General features: G+C 33.9%; 1 protein-coding gene across 3 annotated transcripts in view; it reads left to right on the forward strand.

Annotated features, from left to right (window-relative positions):
- DGKB (diacylglycerol kinase beta) overlaps positions 1-23,758 on the forward strand; it is a gene marked incomplete at its 3' end in the record, with an annotated part of 923,203 nt that overhangs the window by 461,170 nt on the left and 438,275 nt on the right. For all 3 annotated transcript variants that reach the window (XM_082632047.1, XM_082632048.1, XM_082632049.1), the window contains 2 exons: positions 6,457-6,530; positions 9,796-9,870. In XM_082632047.1, the coding sequence (XP_082488173.1) occupies positions 6,457-6,530; positions 9,796-9,870 (149 nt within the window). The remainder of the gene's footprint in view (positions 1-6,456; positions 6,531-9,795; positions 9,871-23,758) is intronic.

Here is a 23,758-nt window from a genome sequence, read left to right on the forward strand (position 1 = left end):
GTTGTTAAACAGTATATGCTAGGCACTGTGATGATATTTTATGTGTATTAAGTGACACCTCTCAATGAACATATGAGATAATTATGAATTCTTAACTCTCCAATATATGATAAATATTATTATTACCACTTTAAAAATGAGCATATTGATGTTCTGAAGTCAAATTATTCCTAGGGCCTCACAGTTAGTGAGGTGTGAATGAGGACCATGTTACTCAGAGTTTGTGTGTTTTACTCCGAAGATCCCTGTCTCCTTGGTTAACAAATTTTAACAGGTCTAGAAATGCTGTATTTCTGACCACCTTGCTCTTCCATGTACTATTACATTGTTGCAAAGTTTGAAATAAAAAGCATGAGTGCACTAGAATTATAACTGCTTTAGTCTCAGTTTCCTAAGATTTGTATAGTTACATCTGACTTTACTCAGACATCAGAACCAAAATTAAACGGTACATGCAGAGTGTTCTAAAGACTTTAAACTGACATAGCAATATAAGTTGTGTTTTCTTTTTTATTCAAAAAGGATCCAAAATTTTCAATGTTATTACAACTAAATTAGTCACATCAAAAACAATAGGTGATTAACTTTCTCTGTGAATGAGTTTCATTTCTCTAACCAGATAGTAACTTTTCATAGCTTTCTTTGACATATAAAAGTGTCAGGCAAAGTTGTCAGTTAGAAAAGGGAAGACATCAGCCCTTATAAAAGAGAAGTAAGTAAATACTGTAATCATCATCATTAAAATTTTTTTAAATTAGTATATAATCACATGCAGTGGTCTGTTTCACCTCAGCAGAATGGACTAAAATATGATGCACATAGGTATTCACATAATTTGGGAGAAAATATTTAAAAGGTAAGAGAATAAAATTATTGGATAGCCATTTCATACAAAATGGAAAAATAAGTAATTTTTGTTGTGGTAATCAATTTAAAAATAATAAAATGCTTATTCTTTATCATAAAATGTAAAAAGGTCTTACAGAAAATTAATTTTTTCTGCAAGTTTTAAAAATTATATATATCATAAAAAAGCATTGAGTTGCAGCCCAGTTTGCATATAACTCAGTGACAGAAGAGATCTACACTACTTAAAGACTATTAATCATAGTTAAGCACATTCATCTTACTTCTTTCCAGCTAACCAGCATAATGATCAGGATTATTATTTCTAATTAGAGGAAGTAATAGATCATGTATAACCTTAGGATGAGTCTCATTAATTAACCCAAGTCCTAGGGGACTTCAAATAGAGGTGGTTAGGTACTCCGTCTTTGTCATTGCTCATACCATAGGTTTACACTTAATACATATGATCAAATGTAATTGAAACTACAATTCCTTAACGTGCAATAGATGTGAAAATACAGATGATTATCCACATGTGAACAAATAAGTAAAAAAAACAGAACTGTTGTTTAAACTGTATTAAGCCGACGTTACCTTGTCCCTAATTATTCTTTGAAAAAAGTTTCCAAGCATAAGCATCACTTGCAAACCAAAAAGTCTAGTTTGTAATACTCTTAGCAAAAGGTGAAAAGGGGAACTTTTATACTGAAATATCTAAAACTGAACTAGTGTTTTCCCCACCACAACTGATTTTCTCTATCCGTCCTGTCTTTATTATTTGTAGTATCTCATCCTTATAGTTCCTAACACTGTAAACATACATATATGCACTATACAGAAATGTATAGAGTGTGTATAAAATTAACTCCTTTTCTTTGATGATATGTGTGTGTGTATGCCCACTTGGAGTCCTCAGGCCTGTTGATTCTTATAATCAGCTCTTCACTGTCATTTTAACTCCCTCTCTAAGTCCAGAATTACTATTCTATACTTTGAGTATATAACAACCTCTAAAATGAGTCCATGTCTCCATCCATATAATGTGCTAGGTTATAAATGGAATGAAAAAAATGGAACTGAATAAGATAAGATGTGTCAGGGCTGAGAGTTGGAGTTGTCTATAATTTTAAGTCAGATAGTGGGCTTAGACCTCATTAAGAAGTGAAGAGTAGGGACATCTCCAAGAACTTTGGCCCATGGAACTGAAATGATGAGATGGAAAAGGATCTGGATGAATAAAGTTTGGAGTGAAATTTCTGATGCTGTTACATATCCAAATGGAAATGTCGAGCAGGCAGACAGATATGTGAATCTAGAATTCAGGGGTGAGGACGGATGTGAATTTGGGAGTGAAAGGCATATTGATGGCACTAAGGGAGAGCGTATCTGTAGAAAGGAATGGTTGAACTGGGATCCCAAACCAGTCTGACCCTAAAGTCCTATTCTTCAATGTTTACTCTATATGATTGAAACTGCCCCTTTATGTGAGTAAATACAATCTCACATGATTAGCTCTATTCTTTATAGAGGAGAATCCATTCTGTTTGCTCTTGCAGTGTCCTTCACACCTAATTTATAACCATTCTGCAAGATTTCAAGTACCACACATGCTGTAAAATATTCCTGAACACTTTCTCCCACCGTCAGTATTTTCTTTGTTATACTGTATTACCCTATCCCGATGTTTTTTTTTTTTTTTTTTTTTTTTTTTTTTTTTGCGGTATGCGGGCCTCTCACTGTTGTGGCCTCCCCCGTTGCGGAGCACAGGCTCCGGATGCGCAGGCCCAGCGGCCATGGCTCACGGGCCCAGCCGCTCCGCGGCATGTGGGATCCTCCCAGACCGGGGCACGAACCCGTATCCCCTGCATCGGCAGGCGGACTCTCAACCACTGCGCCACCAGGGAGGCCCCCGATGTTTTTTTTAAAAACTGTTTTGAGAGGCCCAGGACTTTGTAGAGATGCCTCAAGCACAAGAGTGGGGTGGTGGGAAGCTGAGAACAGGTTCAGGGTTCTTTCACACTTCAGACATAGTAATTTGCTTTTCATCTGTTTTATATACTGTTCCACTTGAAATTACTTGAAATTACTTAAAGTGCTATAAAAAATATTTACTTCCAAGATCAAATAGTTTTAGGCTAACAGAATTTTTAAAATACTTGTATTTTTGTCTAACTGCTTCCCATCCCACTAAAATCTATAACAAAATGCATATGACATTTTAGGATGAGAGTACATCACTTTCCAAAATAACTGAGTTTTACATCTTATTTCAGAATTATTGTATGAAAGTAAAAAAACAAAATTTGTCCTGTTAAAGACTATATTAGATACAGTTCAAAAGAGAATTAGTGAACTTGAATATAAAATTGATACATTAGTGCTATCTAATCCTTAGATCCCATTCAAGTTTCACCAGTTGTCTCAATAATGGTTTTTATAACAAAAGAAGCTAGTCCAGAATCGTGTTAAGTTTTCTATATTGGTGGTCATGCTATGTTTACATAAGGGAATGTCCTCATGTGTAGGCAATCCTAAAACTCAGGGTTCTTTTACTATGGATGAAGAGGAATACGAGAATTAGGTGACAAATTGCAGTCTCTGCCACTAAGATGCTGCTTCTTATTTCAGGACTATTAGTGAGCACAGAAGTTTTTTATTTTTAACTTGTAGATTTGAAAATGGCTATGCAGTACTGTAGGTCTTTGGCTCTCAAATCTAAAAAATGGCTGCCTTTGGTCTCCTGGCACCTAAATTTACTCTGCTAGATTGACCTTCTTTTTATAGTAACAAAGTTTAGCAGAATTTAAAAGCTTTTTGAATGAGCATTGAAAAAGATGCCAATTTGCCTGAAACCTTGACATTTCTTGTATAAATACCACCATTAAATGATCCCCTAAGACCAGAGTTTTCTTGGGTTTGATATTGAATCACATACTACTCCTTAAATGGAGGTTACATTAGGTCAGGTGTTTTAATCTGTTAGAATCATTGTCAAAGGGGCAGTATTCCACAGTCCCTGATAACTTACAAATAAATATCTAAAGTTTCCAATTTTTAATTTTTATACAGTCTTATTTTACAAGCATAATTTATGTTAAGGGGATATGTGAGGAAAAGTTGGCTAATTTGATTTTATTATTTCCTGTACTTCCATTTTGGGTTCTTGACTTTTATCACTTGTAAAGTATCATCGTTATCCTAAATTCTTTATCTAGATTCTCTCCTATTTTTCTAATCCATTTGATCTAATTATCCATCTACTCACCCCTAAAAATGACATCTAGGTTTTTATATTTTCAGATCCTCTACAGACTATAATATAGTCTAGTGGGATCTTTATTTGTTTGTAATAGTGTTTCCTCACAACACAATTTTCTGTAGCGTGGTACTGTCCTTTATTTGATAAATCATAATTATGCCTCTAAACATTTCAATTAATAAATATTTCTGAGAGTTATTCCAAAATATATTTTCAAATGAATATGAAAATTTGCCGAAATGAACTTAATGTAATCTCATGTAATGGTAAGCTGAATATTGAATTTTGGGACAATAATCCTAATTTGTATTTGGATTCAGATGTTATGTTTTGCTAAAATATTTTATTTACCTTGAGAATCTCCCCTCTCTTTAAAAATAAGGAATAACAATTCAAACTAAATGCAAAAATCAACTAAAATCCACATTTGTTAGTCTTACTTTTTGCATATGAAAACTTTAGGAGTTCTATCTGATTTTGTAATAGAATGAGAAGTAAAGGAAACTGAATACTAGTAGTCAGAGGTGTGTTTTGGTGTTTCTTTTAATGGGGGGAGGGGGATGTCACATTGCAAGTTTATAGCACAGTGTCTTAAGCTAGTAGGTACTTTCTGTCCAGTAGCTGATTGAGCACATGGAGTTCAGGGGAGAAGAGCTGAGGAGTTATGACAGATCCAGCTTGTCCATCTCATCTCCCAACTGAATGAGAGACAAATCAGGAACAAAACCCATGTGTCCTCTTTACAAGAGGAAGTAAAACAGAGTCAGAAAGAATAGATTGTAATGGGAACAAGCTGGGTAAGAGTATAAGAATTGAGAATATTTTACTCAACCTTCCATATAGTGTGAATATTTCAACAATTTCCCAGTGCCTATACTCATTAGAAAAATGGTATTTCACAAGAATTGGAGGAAAATATTTTGCTAGGGTATTTTAACTTATATTGTTTAAACAAAAGGAAGAACCTGATATGGTGAAATGGTGGTTTTTAGTCTTCTCATTAAATATTTCAGGTACTTTCTAACGGAAAAATACCAGAGCAATGAAGGATACTTTGACTCTACTTTCAAAAAGTAAATTGATCTAAAACTTTTCAACTTAATATTTAGAGGACTGCATTGGTTGCATATTTTTGTTATTAAAATATTATTTTATCAAACTATGTTTAGATGGGAGTTCCATAGGTTTACACTGAATAGAAATACTCTTATTTAAAACAGCTTACCTCTTAACATTGAATTCAAGTAAAATACAAGTGTTCTCCTTTGCCACTCTATCAAAAACAGTTTCTGCCCCCGACTGATGAAGTGCTAGCACCTTACCTGCTTTATTTCTGGTGATACTTTTCACTACTAAATGTATATTTATTTGTTTGTTTCTCTTTTTAAAAAATTTATTTTTTTTTTTTGGCTGTGTCGGGTTTTAGTTGCAGCACGAGGGATCTTCCCTGCGGCATGCAGGGTCTTTCCCTACAGCACGGGCTTCTCTCTAGTTGTGGCGCGTGGGCTTCCCCGCGGCATGTGGGATCATAGTTCCCTGACCAGGGATTGAAAGGTGCATTGGAAGGTGGATTCTTAACCACTGGACTACTAGGGAAATCCCTATTTGTTTGTTTCTTGTCTGTTTCTCCACCAGAATATAAGCTCCACTAAGACAGGCACTTTTTTTGGTTAAATCGAGAATGTATAGTGATGAAAGCAGTGCATGGCATATAGGGACACAGTCAATTTAATGGATTCCTGTTTAGCAAATAGACTGGATTAACTGGCATCTCTTCTCAAGCAGGAAAAGAAAGCATGGAGAAAACATTGTATAGATGGGGCCTCTGTCCAAAAGTGGCCTCAAACCATCTTATTTAGATTCTAGTTCACAAGTGGTTGGGAAGATGGATTCCAAATGTGCTATAAAGCTCTAAAGTAGGGATTGTCTATAAGAGTAGGGCTCACTTATACTTTGATCCCTTTCTTTTGTAATCTTTTTTACCACCATAATCTGCTCTATTCTGGATGGTTCATGATCCCACGAATTGTACCTATTGTTTTCATCTCATAGCTATTGAGAGGTTATTCCCTTTTCATAGCTGCCTTCTCCTCTGCCCTATTCCTAGCTAGAAAATCACCTCTTAGTGGAGTGTGTATTTATTTTGATATATATGGAGTCAAAGCACAGGATTTAATTATGTTGCTAATTAGATCTGTTATCTATCTATCCTCTATCTCTCCACATTACAGAACAAAAGAACCATATTCTTGAATTTGCTAATTGACATTTGACAACTTAGAAATAACAGGGGGTTCTCTTTATATATAATATAAATAATTTGTCCACATATTCAACTTTTCTTCTAGATCACTCCTGTTCCTGGTACTCATCCACTTTTAGTTTTTGTGAACCCCAAAAGTGGTGGGAAGCAAGGAGAACGGTATGTTTTTAAAAATCACATTTATTTACTATGTTATAAATCTGTAAAAAGATAAACTAAATTTATAGTATAAAAACATTAAAAAATATTATACCTCATGGTTCACTAATTTTAATGTGAAATAAGTGTTGCTATCATCTCTGTATAACAATGTATATTGGTATGATCTCTCCTTGTCCTTACAGTTGAAATTTTAATATAATAATGGCCTTTTGTAAATATTTTATTATCGTATCTCAGGTGTCTGAATTCTCTCTACCCTGCCTATCACCCCTAGCCATTAACAAAGAGGTTTACATACAGTGTGGCTCCATAAATACTGTTGAATGAAAATTGGTTCTCTAAATGGTTAACAAGGTGACTTCAGGTAAATGATTGCCCAGTAGTTAGAAACAGAATTTATATCCAGCTTCTAGACAAAATATATTATAATGATTTTCTGCATGTTCATTTGGAGAACATGATGCTATATATCCTGGAGGAGCACAGTATATTTAATCATAATAATAATGAGCTGCATTATAAAGTATCTCAGTATTCATGTGGACAACAAAAAATTTTCCTTTTTGTAAAATTAATGATTAAATCATAATATTTAATAAAAATCTGAAAATCACCACATTGAAGAGTAAATCTTATGTCCTTCTAAGAAGGATTGTCAGAAACAGAAATGCAGTTGTACCTGTCTTAATAATTTCTAGAACTCTTTACTAATTCCTGCCAAAAAATGAGCAATCAGATAAAAGCACTCACACGGACGCTATGATAATAAAAATAGAAATTTACATTGTGGTTTCACTAAATAATGAAATTGAATGTTTCCATGAATAAAGGAATTTTGAAAAGTAATTTCCTTTCCTACCATTTAACTTTCCAGCTTCATTTCAATTAAATGAAGAATGGTCATTTTCCATTCAACAAAATATTATTTCTGCTTAAAAAGTTTTCCCTTTTATCACTTTATAGTTATACTTTTAACTCTGCTAACAAGACAAGTTATTTTAAATAACTAGTGACTTAATAATATAAAATATTTACAGTGCTTTATTAAAGAGAATAGTTGCTTCACTTTTAGGTATATAAAATAATAAATAATGATGCTAAAATTATTTTCTCCTTTCCTACTCACAGTTTGTTAGTTGTATATATTATGGATATCTTGAAAAAGAAGTAAACTCTTCACAAAGTATTAGATGAGACTTAAATTCATGTTGGAAATTAGAAACAAATGAAGTATCAAGTGAAAAAATATATATTTCAAATGGAAACATTCCCCACAAATTAAGATAATATTAATAATGTAGAATGACCCTTAATTGAATATCTGCCTCCCTCTTCTCCCAGTACATAAAAATAATTTTCTTTAAATTAAAAAATATATATCTACAGATAGATACACTGAAGTCATCAGTAAATTAAATTTAATGGGGGATAGGGAGGATATTTGAGTGCTCCTATATGCACACCCACTTGTGCTTTGTCCTTTTTACACTAACAGGGGCCATTCAAAGTCAAAAGGATTGTAAATATGTTTAAAGGAGATCTATTATTAATGCAGTCATAAATTCTCCTGAATGCATAAGAAGCATCTTTCACAAATAATGGAATTCTATTCAGGGTTTTCCTTTCAAAATATGTAGGTTTTCTTCTTTGATGTATTAGATAAGTAGAAAAAGGTAACAATTATATATTCACACATAGTTTCACATACCAGTCAACAGGTGTGAAAATGTTCACACATCATTCAGACAGCAACACTTGAGGGAATCCAGTTTCTACTAGGAACTGGGGATGAGACAGAAGACACAGTCATACAGGGAGGCAGACACGTAAACAGATTTACTACAGTAACCCCAAGGCAAAAGCTAAGCTAGGAATGTTTAAAATAAAAGTGCTATGGAAGTTCAGAGGAAGAAATGATTGTCTCTGAAGACTCAGAAGTCTAGCTTTTGAGTTGGTTCTGATATAAGTAGATGTTTGCCAGATGAAGGAAGAAAAAAGACAGATGTGTGGAAGGGGGTGTGGTGTTTTGGTAGGGAACCAAGAGATATTCAGCGAGGTTGAAGTTTAAGAGAAAGGAGGAGAAAGACGAGACAAACTATTTTAAACATAATAAAATATTTTGTAAGTAACTTGCCACTGGCAGGAACTTTTCATCATGGAAACAACGTGACTGTACTTAAATAGAAGTACAGAAGAAGGCTGAATAGGCAAGACTTTTACAGAGCTGGTGAGAGAACTTGTAAGGCAGTGAGAATAACCAGGTATGATAGACATTACTCAGTTAGAAGGTACAGGATTGTCCTCGATTTCAGGTGCTGGGGAAAAGGAGGTACCGAGAATGGCTCTAAGATCATTCTTGAGATGCTAGGTGATATCATTGTTCAAGATCTAGAATGTGAGGGTATTGCACAAGGACGTGGGAGGATATAAGTAGATATTTGGAGAGTTTCAGTACACATAATATGAATATGTTAAGATATATAGTAATATTTTCACATGTATATATAAAAACTAATTTTAAATACCAAATATATTCCTTCACGTTTAATATTTTGTCTCAGAATTGTGATACAGGATGTGTGTGTACTTAGAAACATTTCTGTTGCATTTGTTATGCAAAGATTGAGTTCTTTCAGAAAAAAATGAATTGTTTAATATGTGCCTATAGAAATAGTTTAGCATTTTGTGATCTAGCTCATCAAGATGATTGTTTATGTGAAATAATTAAGCAGCTGAGGGCTTCCCTGGTGGCGCAGTGGTTGAGAGTCCGCCTGCCGATGCAGGGGATGCAGGTTCGTGCCCCTGTCCGGGAAGATCCCACATGCCGCGGAGCGGCTGGGCCCGTGAGCCATGGCCGCTGAGCCTGCGCGTCCGGAGCCTGTGCTCCGCAACGGGAGAGGCCACAACAGTGAGAGGCCCGCGTACCACAAAACAAACAAACAAACAAACAAAAATTAAGTAGCTGAAGTCACAGTCTTTACTTTCATGCATACAGTGTCCAATCCCATTTTATATATGGGATAAATAACTTTCATCTCTGTTAGATTGACCCAATAATCTGTAAATTTCCCAAAGATCTATTAAGAGAAGATATTTATCTAATTGTATACTGATATTTTAAAATATTTATTTGAAATCTCATTAGCTAAATAATATTCAAAAGCAGGATAGAGAGTGTTCTAAATGCATGTGCATATTTAGAATAAAAATTTGGAGATATCACTAAATTTTATTCTTTCCTTCCATATTTTCATCTTTATAGAATTTACAGAAAATTCCAATATCTACTAAATCCTCGTCAGGTTTACAGTCTTGCTGGAAATGGACCAATGCCAGGGTAAGCCTATATATATTATTACCATTAATTCATTTAATACTAATTAATTAAATAAGCAGCCAGACAAACCTAGAAGTAATGTTATTCAAATACAGCAGCCAGATTAGTATACAAAACAACGTTGAATATCAACTACATAAGAGAAACTAATGGAGGTGCTGTTTTTCACAATGGTCTGTTTCAATAAGATTTTCCTCCTTTCTAAATATTGTGAAGTAATTCTCATACTGCTAGTAGTAATGTTAATAAGAATAATCACACCACAGACATACACATATATTAGCTGGGTCCTTAAATTACTAAACCATCTATGTGTTAGAAGAACTGCTCTCCTTCTGTTTATTAAATATAGGACATAGATCTACTACAGAATAAAAAAAAATTTTTTTTTAATTTTTAATTCTTCTGGTTAACAAAGAATAGAAATCATAATATGATTTTTTCACTTACTACTTACAAACTCTAATACATATCAATCACTCTTTTATAAGATACTTTATTAATAGGCAAGATGTAGTGAAATACAATTATTTTTCAACAGATACCATATACTTTTGATATCACAAGTATGCACTGAAATAATTCATCATTAACTTGGCCTAGTTAACTAATTAATGTCATTTTCTTCCACTGATCTGATTTCTCTCTATCAACATGATAGTAAACATTAGACCAGATGAAGTAGAGAAGAGCTCTATAAATAAACTTCTTTAAAAAAACAAAATCGGTATGATTAAAATAAGTCTTCTAGGTTATTCTCAGAAATGAGAAACCAAATGTTAAAATTGTCTTTTAAATGCTCAGAATAAAATTTATGCCTTCGTATCTCATGTTAGATAAATGTAAATAACATGCAGTTAATTAGCACAGGCTCCCACAATTATACTCATCTTTTTCTTCCATTGCCTGCTACCTGTTGTCCAGGGCTAGTTTCCAAATGCTGAGCCATAATGTGTGGAACCCCCTTGCTGTAGAAGGCAGGCTCACCACAGGAATTTAGTTCAGAACACTGCCTTTGTCAAGCTCCAGACTCCACCAGGTAGAGGATCATGATCAGATTATTGGCTAGGTGAGCCACATGCTGGAAGTTCCAGTCTGGTTAAAGACAAGAAAAAGTAAAGTCTTGATATTAACACAGAAGCTCAGTCAGGATGCCTCTTTTTTTGTTCTTTAATATTCTCTTAACTTCAAAGAAGTAGCTCTTAATCTGCAGGATTAAGGAATTTTGCATTAAGAAGTTTAGCTCCTCCAAGACCTCTGTAGCTTCAGCAGATCTAGTAAATCCAGGATTTGCTTGTATTTTATAGTTAAACTAAATACCTAATGACTCTGCTAATTATAAACCTTACCATTTAACTACCCTGTGTCGTCCTGGTCTTTTCCGTGAACTGAGGGAATAGTACCTGCCTCATAGGCTAGTTATAAAATTAAGTTGGGTGTTACCCATGAAGCATATAAAAATGTGCTTACCACATAATATGCCCTCGATGACTGTTATTTGTTATCAATATCATTTATTAATTAATAATCAATAACATAATCACTTTGTAGCTCTATGTAAATTTATTGCAATAACTTGATTTTAGCCTTGTTTTCTCATTTCATTTCATTTTTTTCCTACTCCACTTTAAATATGTATTACATGTTTCCTTTTACTCTTTAACTGTTAGCCATCCTATTATCTTCTCTAGTTTAATATACTGAAAAATAAAAGTAATAAGTGTACTTGTACAATTCCACGCTACAATGAATATTATTTAGAAATTAACTTAAGGGCCCCACTTTAAGCACTACCTCCTCTCAAGGATATTATTGTGAATTGTTTGTGCATATCCTCCAAGAACTTCTATAAATATAAAAACTACTATATGTATAGAATGTACTCATATATACACAATGTATTCATATATAGACACACACATATATGTGTTGCATAGATAAATGGATTTTTTAATATAACTTAGACTAGTTTTTTTACTGCTCTGCAACTTGCTTCCTTTTACTCAAAAGCATATGGTGGATATTGTTTGAGTTCAGTAGATATTGATCAGTTTAAATGTTTTTAAGAACTGCACAGTATTCCATAGTTTTGTTAACTATTCTGTTATTGGGAAATATTTATATTGCCTGCACTTTTAAATAATTGGCATAATTTAAGTTAATGTCTATCTATTTATCTGTTTTTAGAAGCATATTCAAATATTTTCAATTTTACTTCTCAGGTTCTGCCAAATTACTATACAAAAACTTTGTATCAAATTATAATCCCAGCAGCAATATATAATGTTTTATTTCCCACGCCCTACTTTAAATTGGCTATCTTCAGTAATTTTTATTACTGTTAAATATACTAGGTGAAAATATATCCATATCATTTTTATTTGCATGGCTAATCAATTATAAAGTTGAATATGGCATTAGTTAGATTGACTTTTCTATAAACAACAGAAATATAATCTGGTTTATGATCCAAAATAGAGTTTACTGGAAAATTATGAAGTAGCTCCTATAATTAATGGAAAAGTGAAGAACTATGTTTCAGAAAGGATAGGAATCAGGACAATTTGAGGAAATTTTGACTAAAAAGACAGAGTCCATAGGAGTTACTGCTACGAGAAATTGATTTCAATTGTTTCTGGTATTCTTGCTTCTATATTCAAAACTTTATATCCCCAGGAGAAGCATATTTATTAGCCTCTCTTGTTTCTCATGCCACAGCCTTGGCTACTTTGGGATGGAGCATCTGGATTAACAGTCCTGTCAAGACTATTATCTAAATTGTTTGTGTCCTCAAAGCCAAATGAGGATGTTATATAACCTGAGGATGAAAGATGAGTTCTCGGTGAGAATAAGCAATAGGTGTTCACCATGGTCCAACCCATTGAGTTATCCAATATCTCTTCTTTTCTGAACATAAAAGTTGAAAAAAATACCAATCAACATATTGCTACTGCTAAATATGTAGCCAAAAATACACATCCTACTAAAATGTAGACAACCCCAAGTCTCATATTGTTACTATATCCAGCTTCAAGTCCTGGTCCTCTAAAACATCTCTGGAGATGACTATTTTCTCCTTTCCCTTCATCCATTTGGTCTCAATATACAGAAATGTAATGAGAAAATTACATATTTAACTATAAATATGAATTTCATTAAATGATATTCTTCATAACACAAAGAATAAAACACATGTAAAGTCTATAGTCCTGGTTTTACTACTGATTGAAAACTGTAGCTGAAATATAAAACATTTCTCAGCTTCTTGGAAATGTTTCCCCAGCGTAGTGACTCAAATATTTTTCCCTGATAGGTCTGAGATTTTGGTAGTATAGCTTGTATAGGGCTGAATTTGTTTCTCATGTGCCTTGAATGCAGGCATGGTAGTACCTCTCAGTATTAGTACTGTTTATCAGATATTTCCAGGTCTTCTGCCAGGCACTTGATCTTGATTTCAGTCCTTTCACCTTAGATATTAAGAGTGGCTGTATGGCTTTCTCTTACAATAAACTGTGAGCAGAAAGTAAATTTTCCACTCTTTCTTTTCCTCTACCACAGTGTCCAGCAGTATTCAATATTGGCCTGTTGGTTAGCTTGGATGCCAGAGTGAAAACCACGCAAGAGAGCCCCTACCCCCAGCCCCGCTTACCCCACGTCCCTGTAGAATAGATGATAAAGAAGTCTCTGTGAGATTATGCCGCGAAGATTTTGGGTTGTTTGTGACTGTATGTAACCTAGCCCTTACAACTAAACCAATGATCGGAGTAGAGCTCCTATTAGTACTCCCTTTTCCCATCATATAGCAGGAAACCTAATTTCTCCTTGGGAATCAGAGTCAGTTATACCAGTTAACATCCTATCTGTCTTTTTGCCTGTTAGTCTAGTGGTACGAGGAGCCTCAAAATGCCCACGTGTTAGCTTCAATTCAATGAAAATTTTACTGTCTCATATGCTAGCATTCCTCTTTGGTGTTAAAACATCTCATCCATAAGAGTTCAAAACCAAGGGAATGTGAAGCAAAATATTTGAAAGTGAATGTATTAGTCAGCGTTCTTTAGTAAAACAGACCAATAGTACATATGTACAGAGGGAAATTTATTATAAGGAATTGGCTCACATGCTAATTGAGGCTGACAAATCCAAATCTGTAATTTGATGTTCCAGTTTGAGTCAAAGGCTGGCCAGCTGCTGTAGAACTAGGAAGAATCAACATCCCAGTTCAAAGGTGATCAGGCTGGAGAATTCTCTCTTTCTTGGGTTAGGGTCTGCCTTTTGTTCTATCAGGCCTTCAGCTGATTAAATGGGGGTCACCCATTAGTGAGGGCAGTTTGCTTTATGAAGTCTACTGATTTAAATGTTAAATCTCATCTAAAAATACCCTCGCAGAAACACTCAAAATAATGCTTGATCAACTTTCTGGGCATCCGTGGCCCAGCCAATTTGACACATAAATTTAAGATTCACAGTGAGTATTAAGTGTAATTGTAAGTTTCATCACCAAGCTTTACATTTAGGTTCCAGAACCATGTTTTCTGAATTGGGTAAAGCAGCATCGTATAGTTCAGAGCACATGATACAGCTGTTTGATCATACACCATTTAAGTGCTCCCACTGATTCAGTGACTGAGTCTTTAGTAGGTTATTTCAGTGTTCTATGGACAACTGTTTCTCCCTGAAAAACATGTAAGAAGTCCTTTATGTCACAGGGGCATCAGCCCACTGTCTTTCTTCCTTCTCTGTGAATGGTATTCCTTGAAAGGAGACAGCAGTATGTGGGACACTATGGTAGTGGTTAAGGCATTCAGTAAGTCATTTGCTATGATCATTGACACGGGCATAATGGGAAAGAAAAGTAAATCCAATTGCTAGAACAAATGTCAGGTTAGGGAGGACAAATGGCTGCAGTTGCATTATGGAAAGGGTCCAGGGATTTTAGGCTACCCTTAAGTAGCTGGCTTAGGTTCCCTTGAGGTATAGCAACATATTGGAATTCACTAATTGGCTCATTTGATGACAGTTGAGTACTCCAGAGTCAGTACCTACTCTTCTTGTTGAAGATAAATTCATGTTGTTTATCCCTTCCAAAGCTTCCGACCCTACCAACGTGAACATGAGTGTTTTGAACATTCACTGGGAGTGACTAAGAAAGCATGCTAACTGGCATTTCTTTGGAGCAATTATACTCCCAATTATGGGTCCATTCTGAGAAATTCACTTATATAAATTTTGCTTCCATCGCTAATTCTCCATTCTTATCCTTTCCGAGTCCTTAATAGTGTGAGAAATATTTGTTAGTCAGTACTATTGAATTGGTATGTCTCCTAAACTCTAAATATCTCTCTGTCCAGAAAAGGTAATCAGGACATTTTATTGTTTGAGATACTGCCCAGAGGTCAAATGGCATTCTTTTCTGTCCTCAAATTATTCCCAGTTTATTTGTACTGCCATAGCAGCCTACCACCAGCTACTTCTGATATATCATGGAGAGGCACTGGTAAATCTGTTTTTTTATCCTTAAACAGTGAGAATGGAGAACTCCCTATGAGGGCATAGGTATGGGTTGAAGGAGGTGTTGGGAGTATAGCCAGATTCAGAATATCTGAGTGGTGGGCCTAGGCACTTCAATTCCTTAAAAGCTCCCCAGCTGATTATGTGCAGACAGCATGGAGAACCACTGATTTAGTAGATTAATTACTATATAATAGGTATTATAGGCCATATTGATATGCTACAATTAGAGTAACTTCCCCATTAAATTTATAATAATTACTTTAAATTCTTAGACAAGCATTAGTTTTTTGCACCAGCAACCTATCGTGATCTTTGTGTTTCACATTTTTCAAATTTAGAAAAGAAGTGTCTCATAGGCCTAGGTTTGGCCACGTGCCTACCGCATTGTTTGGGTCAATGCCGTTGGTTTCCTTGTTTGATAGATGTACCAAAACTGTATTCAGCAGCATGTTTCCCCACAGTCAAATAAGGCAAAACCAACAGATGCTCCAAACAAGCATTCTGTCTTATATATACTAAACTTCTGATTTCTTATGTAAAGCGTATGCTCTTTTTTTTTTAACATCTTTATTGGAGTATAATTGCTTTATAATGGTGTGTTAGTTTCTGCTTTATAACAAAGTGAATCAGCTATACATATATCCCCATATCTCTTCCCTCTTGCGTCTCCCTCCCTTCCACCCTCCCTATCCCACCCCTCTAGGTGGTCACAAAGCACCAAGCTGATCTCCCTGTGCTATGCGGCTGCTTCCCACTAGCTATCGGTTTTACACGTATGCTCTTTTATTTGCCTATTTTCCTTTTGATTTGTCTTTTTTGTGTTCCTTTTAAAATCTTATTGTATAAATATTATCATCATTTTATATATGTTGCAAGTGTTTTCTTCTCATTTGTTCTGTGTGCTTTCAGTTTGTATATTTTGTTCTTTTTCTTGTCCATATAAATATATAAAATTTTCATTGCTAATTCTACACTGAATGATTTCTCAACTTTATATTTTAGAAGAACCTTTCCTCAAGCCAAAATTACTGAAATATTTTTATATCTTTAATAATTTTTCATTTTGTTTTCAATTTCTAACCTTTAATCTTTACAGATTACATTTTTCTTAGAGATGCGTTGACAGACTAGGATGAGGTAGGCATGGAACATTTTTTTCCTTCAGATTGAAATCTAGCTGTCCCAACGAAAGCTGTTCATTTTCCACTGTTTCACCACTGATTTGATGTACTTTATATATGGTGAAATAATATATATGTTAGACTGTTGCTGCCCTTTCCTTTGCTTCATGGATCTATTTGTTGATTCTCACTGGAGACTGTTTTATATAATGTAACTCCCTAATTATTCTCTCAAAATTTAATGACATTTACTCTCTTCAATGTGTTGTTACTGTCTCGAGTTTTTAAAGTATGAGTTTGAATGGAATTGTATTGAATTTCTACTTTCATCTCTATAACTATGAGAATGCCCTGTTTTATATCTGATGCCAGTCCCCAGGCTGCATGTCCAGTGGTAGATGTGCACTTCTGTTAGAGAGTTGTTCCTCAGTTGTTATCCAGGAGGCAAACCCCCCAGGTAGCTCCTCTGAAATGGGACCCTGGTCAGGCTATGCTGTAATCCTTCACTTAATCCCATAGCTGACCTCACGTGTCGTAACTCTTCCCATCCCTGTTTCTAGCTGTGCCATCCCTGATCCTGGGTCAACCATGGAGGCAGAGGGTGCCTTTTGCATCAGTTCCCTTTCAATGTATTGCTTTCTAAGTTGTTCTCTTCTGTAAGGTCTCTTTACTACTCTAATTTGTGATTTAATTTCATTTCTATTCCTGGTTTATTACTTTTCCAATGCTACTATAGATACACTTTTAAAAAAATAAATATTTTATCTGCCACCCAGAGCCTGCAGTTATTCATTCTTTTAATTTCCTTTTTCCCCCATTGTTCCTCTTTACCATACCAAATTTTTAGATCTTTTTGTATGCCTCTCTTCTCTCATCCTATCTTTATTCTTCTTTTCTCCTCTCTCGTCCTATCTTTATTCTTCTTTTCTAACATTTTGTTTAGATGCTTTTCTTGATGTATCGAAACTCTGCTAATCCCTAGTATAAATTATCTAGTAAATACCCAGACTCTCTGGCCACTTCCCTTTTTATCTTTGTTTTCAATATAGAAATAGATGTTTATTTGTTTGTCTTTATTGTATCTCTTTAAATAAATCCTCTCACTCTGATAATGACTATTTAAAGATATCTGAAACTAGAGTCTGTATCATGTAAGTTGTTTCTTCCTGATGAAGCATATTATGATATAATTGAATGAATGGTTTTTAGGTATAAATTAGTTGCAAAAATGAAATATAAAATATATATCGCTCACTGGTCTTCACAGAATGAGATTTTTTTTCCTTCACAACATTAAAATAAATATGCACATCTCTAGCTGTTATACCAACTGCATATGCTAATGTGACTTATGAAAAGTTAATATCAAGTTTTTTGTATACTCGTGATATTGGTTGTTCCCTTCTGACTATCAGCTTCATGAAAGTACAGATGGCTTTTTCTCATATCATCCCTAAAATATTTAAGTGAAAAATAACAAGTATTTATTGAATTGAAAAAATATATAAGATAAATATTTTTAAATTATGTAAATTATTTTCCAGATTGTTCAGCATAGTGAACAATCACAACAATGAATTGTTTGTGAAATAGGTGCTTTAAAAAAATCTTTGGTTTCATATACCTGAACTAAATGTAAAACATATATCATTTAAAAAATAAATTTTAACAGTCAACATACAGATTCACATATTCCAAGTATCACACATATTTCCATAGTAAAGCCTTGGAATACATTCTCCTGTTAAAATAAATTTGTAATTTAGAAAACACATAACACATTCCACAGATTTCATTACTTTCTTAATTTAAAATATCATTTTATATAACAAAGTTTCTACCATATTTTACTTAAATAAAAACCCTCTTGAATCAGAACTATGACATATTACATATGTCTCTTGTTATGAAATCTTGCTGTGTCAGAGAGCTGAACAAAATCCTCAAAATGCTAAGAAAATGTTCATCAAAATTCAATCCAGCTCTACTGCAAATTTCCAGGAAAAAAAAATCGTTGCTTTGCTAATGTAAAAACAAAGCACTCAATTGACCCTTTCAATTCTAATGATTAATCATAAAATATGATGCAGATGATTTTGCAATCCCCCCCCAATTAAATGTGTGAGCATAATTTTGTCTCTGCCTTGATCAGTGGAGTGACTGAGTTTGAGAAGCGATATATGCGTCTATATTAAAGATCAACGTGTTAAATACAAGTAACAAAATCTATCATGCTCCTACAGTTAATAGTCCTATAACTTCTAGCCTCATGAAAGAATTTTGGGCATTACAAGTCTATAGTCACTTTCCACAAACATCAACAAATCGATTATTACTTTAAAGATGCTGAAAAATCTGAACTTTTGTTACTCATTTCACAGAGAAAAGAACAGCTCAATAACAGACTATAGATCCATGTGTTTTTGTTTAGAGGTGATTTTTTATCCAAATTCCTTGAACAGTCTAGAAAAATAACATTTTCTCCTAAGGTGGCTGTTGAAAATAACCAATGCATTTGTGTATATCCTTCTACCTGTTTCTTATTTTATTCTACAAAAGTCAAGTTTCTAATAAGTATCATAAACTATTTTATTTGACTATCCTCAGTTTGCTATTATTATCTAAGCCTGCCCAGCAAGCTCCCTGGCACAACTTTACTGTCAGCTCCAGGGAGTCAAATAACAGCATCTTACTAATGAGTGAAAATAAGAAAACTCATAGCAGATGATTATCTCAGAATCCTTTATTAATGATAATGTAGTAACATACTCCTATAATTTAATTAGAAATAATAACAGTGGACTATTGAATGTAGTCCACACTCAAACAGAATAATGATTCAACAACTAAGTAAAAGTGAAATGGTAGTTTAACAATAACAACAGCAATAAATATATATATAATAGTATTAGTAATATAAATTGATTCAGCATATGTTAATTCAATGACTACCAGGTGTCAGGAAAAAGTCTTAGCACTGCCAGTCCCCTATGAACAAAAGAAACATCACTTTCTGCCCTCATGGTCTTAGTGAAGGAAGACACACATTAAACTAATAAAATATACACATGTGAGCAGGGAAGGTAAACAGAGTGTATATTGGTAGTTAGTGTTCTGTGATGGTTATTTTAAATAGGCTGAGCCGGGAAAGACTCACTGAGTATAGACATGAAGGAGATGAGGAAGCAAGCCATTTGGTCATCACATAGAATAACATTTAAAGAAGAGGGAGGAGCATGACTAAAAACATCATGATGGGAGAATATTTGACACAATTGGGGAACATTAGCAAGAAGGCCAGCGTGGCTGGAGCAGAATGGACAGAGATAGCATATTAGAATAGCACTGACGGGCCAAATCACATAGGGTCTTACAACTACTGTGACCATAATAATTAAGTTTACCCAGGACTCTTCTGGTTTATTTCTGGTGTCCCAGCATCCAACTCAATTTAGTATTAGCATAAGAATTTTGTATTTTTAGTTTAAGTATTATTATTAATGGGTACATTATAATAAACTTGAGGAGTTTGAGAGCTAATTTGCACATCCTGCCTCTGCTCTTATCCTCTAGTCAGATGTAAGACACATACATGTCCAGTGAACACAGTTCTCACTTTAACCTATAATCATTTCATCTAAAAAAGCAAAAAAACTTTCTCTTCCCAATCTTTCCCACATACAAGCAACAACTTCTTCTGAAATACAGTGTACAGAGAATTCAAAGACAAAAATAAATGTTCACTGAAAGACCTTGTTGGCCAACTGGTATACTTGTTATGCCAGTCCATTATGCTGTGGACTATGCCTGTCCTCTCCTTGTGAGATGCAAATGGGAACAAATATAACAATCAGCATTGTCAGTGGAGATGTGGGAAATCACAGGTTAGATGTACATGAAATATGTGAGGAAGAGAAAATGATCAGTCCTGCCAAGAATGTTTAATGAAATTTGAACACTCTTCCTTGGTGTCTTACAAATTAAACAGGTAGTTTATAAATATTGTGTTATATTATGCATTTTTATTTTGCCAAAAAACTTTTCAGCAAATATATCTCAAAAATGAAAATGCATATTAAATGAAAAATTAAGTTCTGCATTTCTATGAATTTTTGTTTTAAAAAGTGTTGATGATGAATACATAACTTCTATGAAATATTTATCAATCTTTACCATCAGCGATGGGAACTCTAGTGATATCACTGACCATGTGGAAACCATAAACACAAAAATGCTAAAGAAGCATCAGTATCTGCCTCAAATTAATAGCGAATTCTCTGCTTGAAGGCAATCATTTAAACTGCAGAGAATTCCTTTGTATAACACTCTTTTAAGCATGATTTTTCATTTAGATCAAATGTGACTTTTAAATTAATGTGCATTTTCAATTTCAAGTTTTCTTATGTGTGTTGTAAGTGAAGTAATAGTTGTTAAGATTTTGGTCCACTAGCAAAAGAAGAACTTTAAAAAGATCAAGTAATGCCGTTTTTACATTAGAGTGATCAGAATGTTTTAAAAAGAAAATTCATTTATTGCAGTAATGATTTGAGTGCATGCAACTTGTGGACTCCCAATCAAGTTTTTGGAAGTTCATTTGGATGATGGTAAAACATTGGACATTATTGATCATGTTATCACAGACTCAGTTAAAAAGTTCTGCACTTAAGATTCAATTATTTGTTCCTATGGTGATAATTGGAATACAGAGTTTGGTGGAGCACATCATCATGACAAAAATATGTGTTTTACTAATGTAAGAAACATACAGATAAAAGTATATGCTTTGCATTGATTTTGGTATGCACATAATTCATAATTGCTTTCAAAGACAATTTAATAGTCTGTGACTTACAATGAAGGCTTTAATTGTCAAGTTGTATGCATGTGCACATGCACACACACACATTCACAAATTATTCAGTCATCCTCTTATTGATCCTACAGGTGCTAATGGACCTTTTGGGAAAAAAAAAGTAAGACTCAAGTCTTAGGTCACTGAAGTAATGAAGTCTTTAACATTTCTACGGATAATACTATACCAAGTAGACTTTTTCAAATTGCGCCCTGCTCTTCCATTTAAAACTCTAAAACTCAAGAAGCATGAAAGTTTAAGGCAATTTGATATAGAGACAATCAGCTTATAGAAATCTACAATTTGATCTCATCTTTTTATCTCTTCATAAATATGTTATTCAAAATTGTTCATATGAAAAGCCAATAAATGGAAAAATTTTAAGTATATCAAGCTAATTAATTATTATGTTTTTATTCTAGATCATATGATGTCATATCTGTGAGCTATCTTAAATTTCCAGTTTGTTGTGATTTCTTATTTTAAATAACTATTTATATATTCATATATTACATTTATATATTTATATATAATTTATCTAAACCTAAATTTATATACATTTTTTGCATATTTTTTCTTAAAGAGGGTTTCAGATTTTTCTAAACATCACATTCCACAAAACCAGTATTCATCCCTGATCCTAATTTATCAATCAGAGGCCATGGCAAGTAAATTATTCTAACTTATTTTCCTTACTCCTACCCTTATGAACACATTGATATTCATACCCATCCTGACTTCCTTCCCTCTCACTGGATGAGGCATCTCTCCTCCTAAATAAGGTGTATTCAACTTCTGTTCTGGGTCCCTGTTCCTGTTGGTTCTTTGATACTTAATTTATTATTCCCACCCTCTTATTATTACGTCTTGAGCTGTTCCTATTCTACTGGCTTTTTAGCTCAAGTATGTAATCCCTTTTTAACATATGACTACTCTGTATTAAAATGATTTGGATTAGTTTATGAAAACATGTGCGATGATGAAAGTGTTATAATAATCACAAATTACAACAGGAATGGATAAAGGATAGAGGTTCAAGACCAAAAGGAAAACAGAAAAACAATTCCCAGGTCATTGCGGAGTTGCAAAAACATGAGCAACATGTGAAATTGAGGATACTCTCATTTTTAATTTGACAAATCTCTATGGAAATGTATAGCTACTTACCTTCTCAACTCTTTTGTCTCTTCACAACTACATTCTTAATAAAATGGGCTATTCTTTCACTTTTCCATCTCCTCTTCAGTGCAGTTGGGGTTTTGACTTTACTCTCCACTGACATTGCTATTGTCACTGATAAATTGCTAAGTGTTAAGTCACGTAGCTTTAGCTGTTTTCACTTATCTTAAAAGTCTCATCTCCCTGGATATTAGAAAATCAATGTCTCCTATCTCTGAGGTGCTGCTTATTATATATCTGGATACATTCTCCTTAGTCACTTCTTTTAGTATCATTTTTTCTTAGAATTTCACACTCAGAACTCCGTTCATTTCATGTATATATGCTTTCTTAATTTTATAATAATAATAGTGATATGTTGGTTGTATGCTAGGGAATATGCAAAATACTATCACTTTATGAGTTAAGCATTTTCTTCATTTGCCAATAAGGAAACTCATGATCAGGGAGCTTAAGATTTGCTCAAGGTTTTAGACTCATAAAAGAGCAAATCCATGTCTGTTGTACTGCAACATGATCTTTTTTTTTTTTAATTTATTGAAGAATAGTTGATTTACAATGTTGTGTTAGTTTCTGGTATACAGCAAAGTGATTCAGTTATATATATATATATGGTTTGCATTTGCTAATCCCAAACTCCCAATCAATCCCTCTCCCTCCCCCTTGGCAACCACAAGTCTGTTCTCTATGTCTGTGAGTCTGTTTCTGTTTCATAGGTAAGTTCATTTGTGTTGTAATTTAGATTCCACATATAAGTGATATCATATGGTATTCGTCTTTCTCTTTCTGACTTACCTCATTTAGTATGAGAATATGTAGGTGCATCCATGTTGCTGCAAATGGTATTATCTCATTCTTTTTTATGGTGGAGTAGTATTCCATTGTATATATGTACCACATCTTCTTTATCCATTCCTCCGTCGATGCACCTTTAGGTTGTTTCCATGTCTTGGCTATTGTAAATAGTGCTGCTATAAACATAGGGGTGCATGTATCTTTTCAAATTATAGTTTTGTCCAGATATATGCCCAGGAGTGTGATTGCTGGATCATATGGCAATTCTATTTTTAGTTTTTTGAGGTACTTGCATACTGTTTTCCACAGTGGCTGTACCACTTTACATTCCCACCAACAGTGTAGGAGAGTTCCCTTTTCTCCACTCTCTCTCCAGCATTTTTTTTTATATTGGAATGTCATTTTTTTACAATGTTGTGTTAGTTTCAAA

The sequence above is a fragment of the Mesoplodon mirus genome (assembly GCF_964341445.2).
Source record: "Mesoplodon mirus genome assembly, chromosome: 9".
Lineage (NCBI taxonomy): Eukaryota > Metazoa > Chordata > Mammalia > Artiodactyla > Ziphiidae > Mesoplodon > Mesoplodon mirus.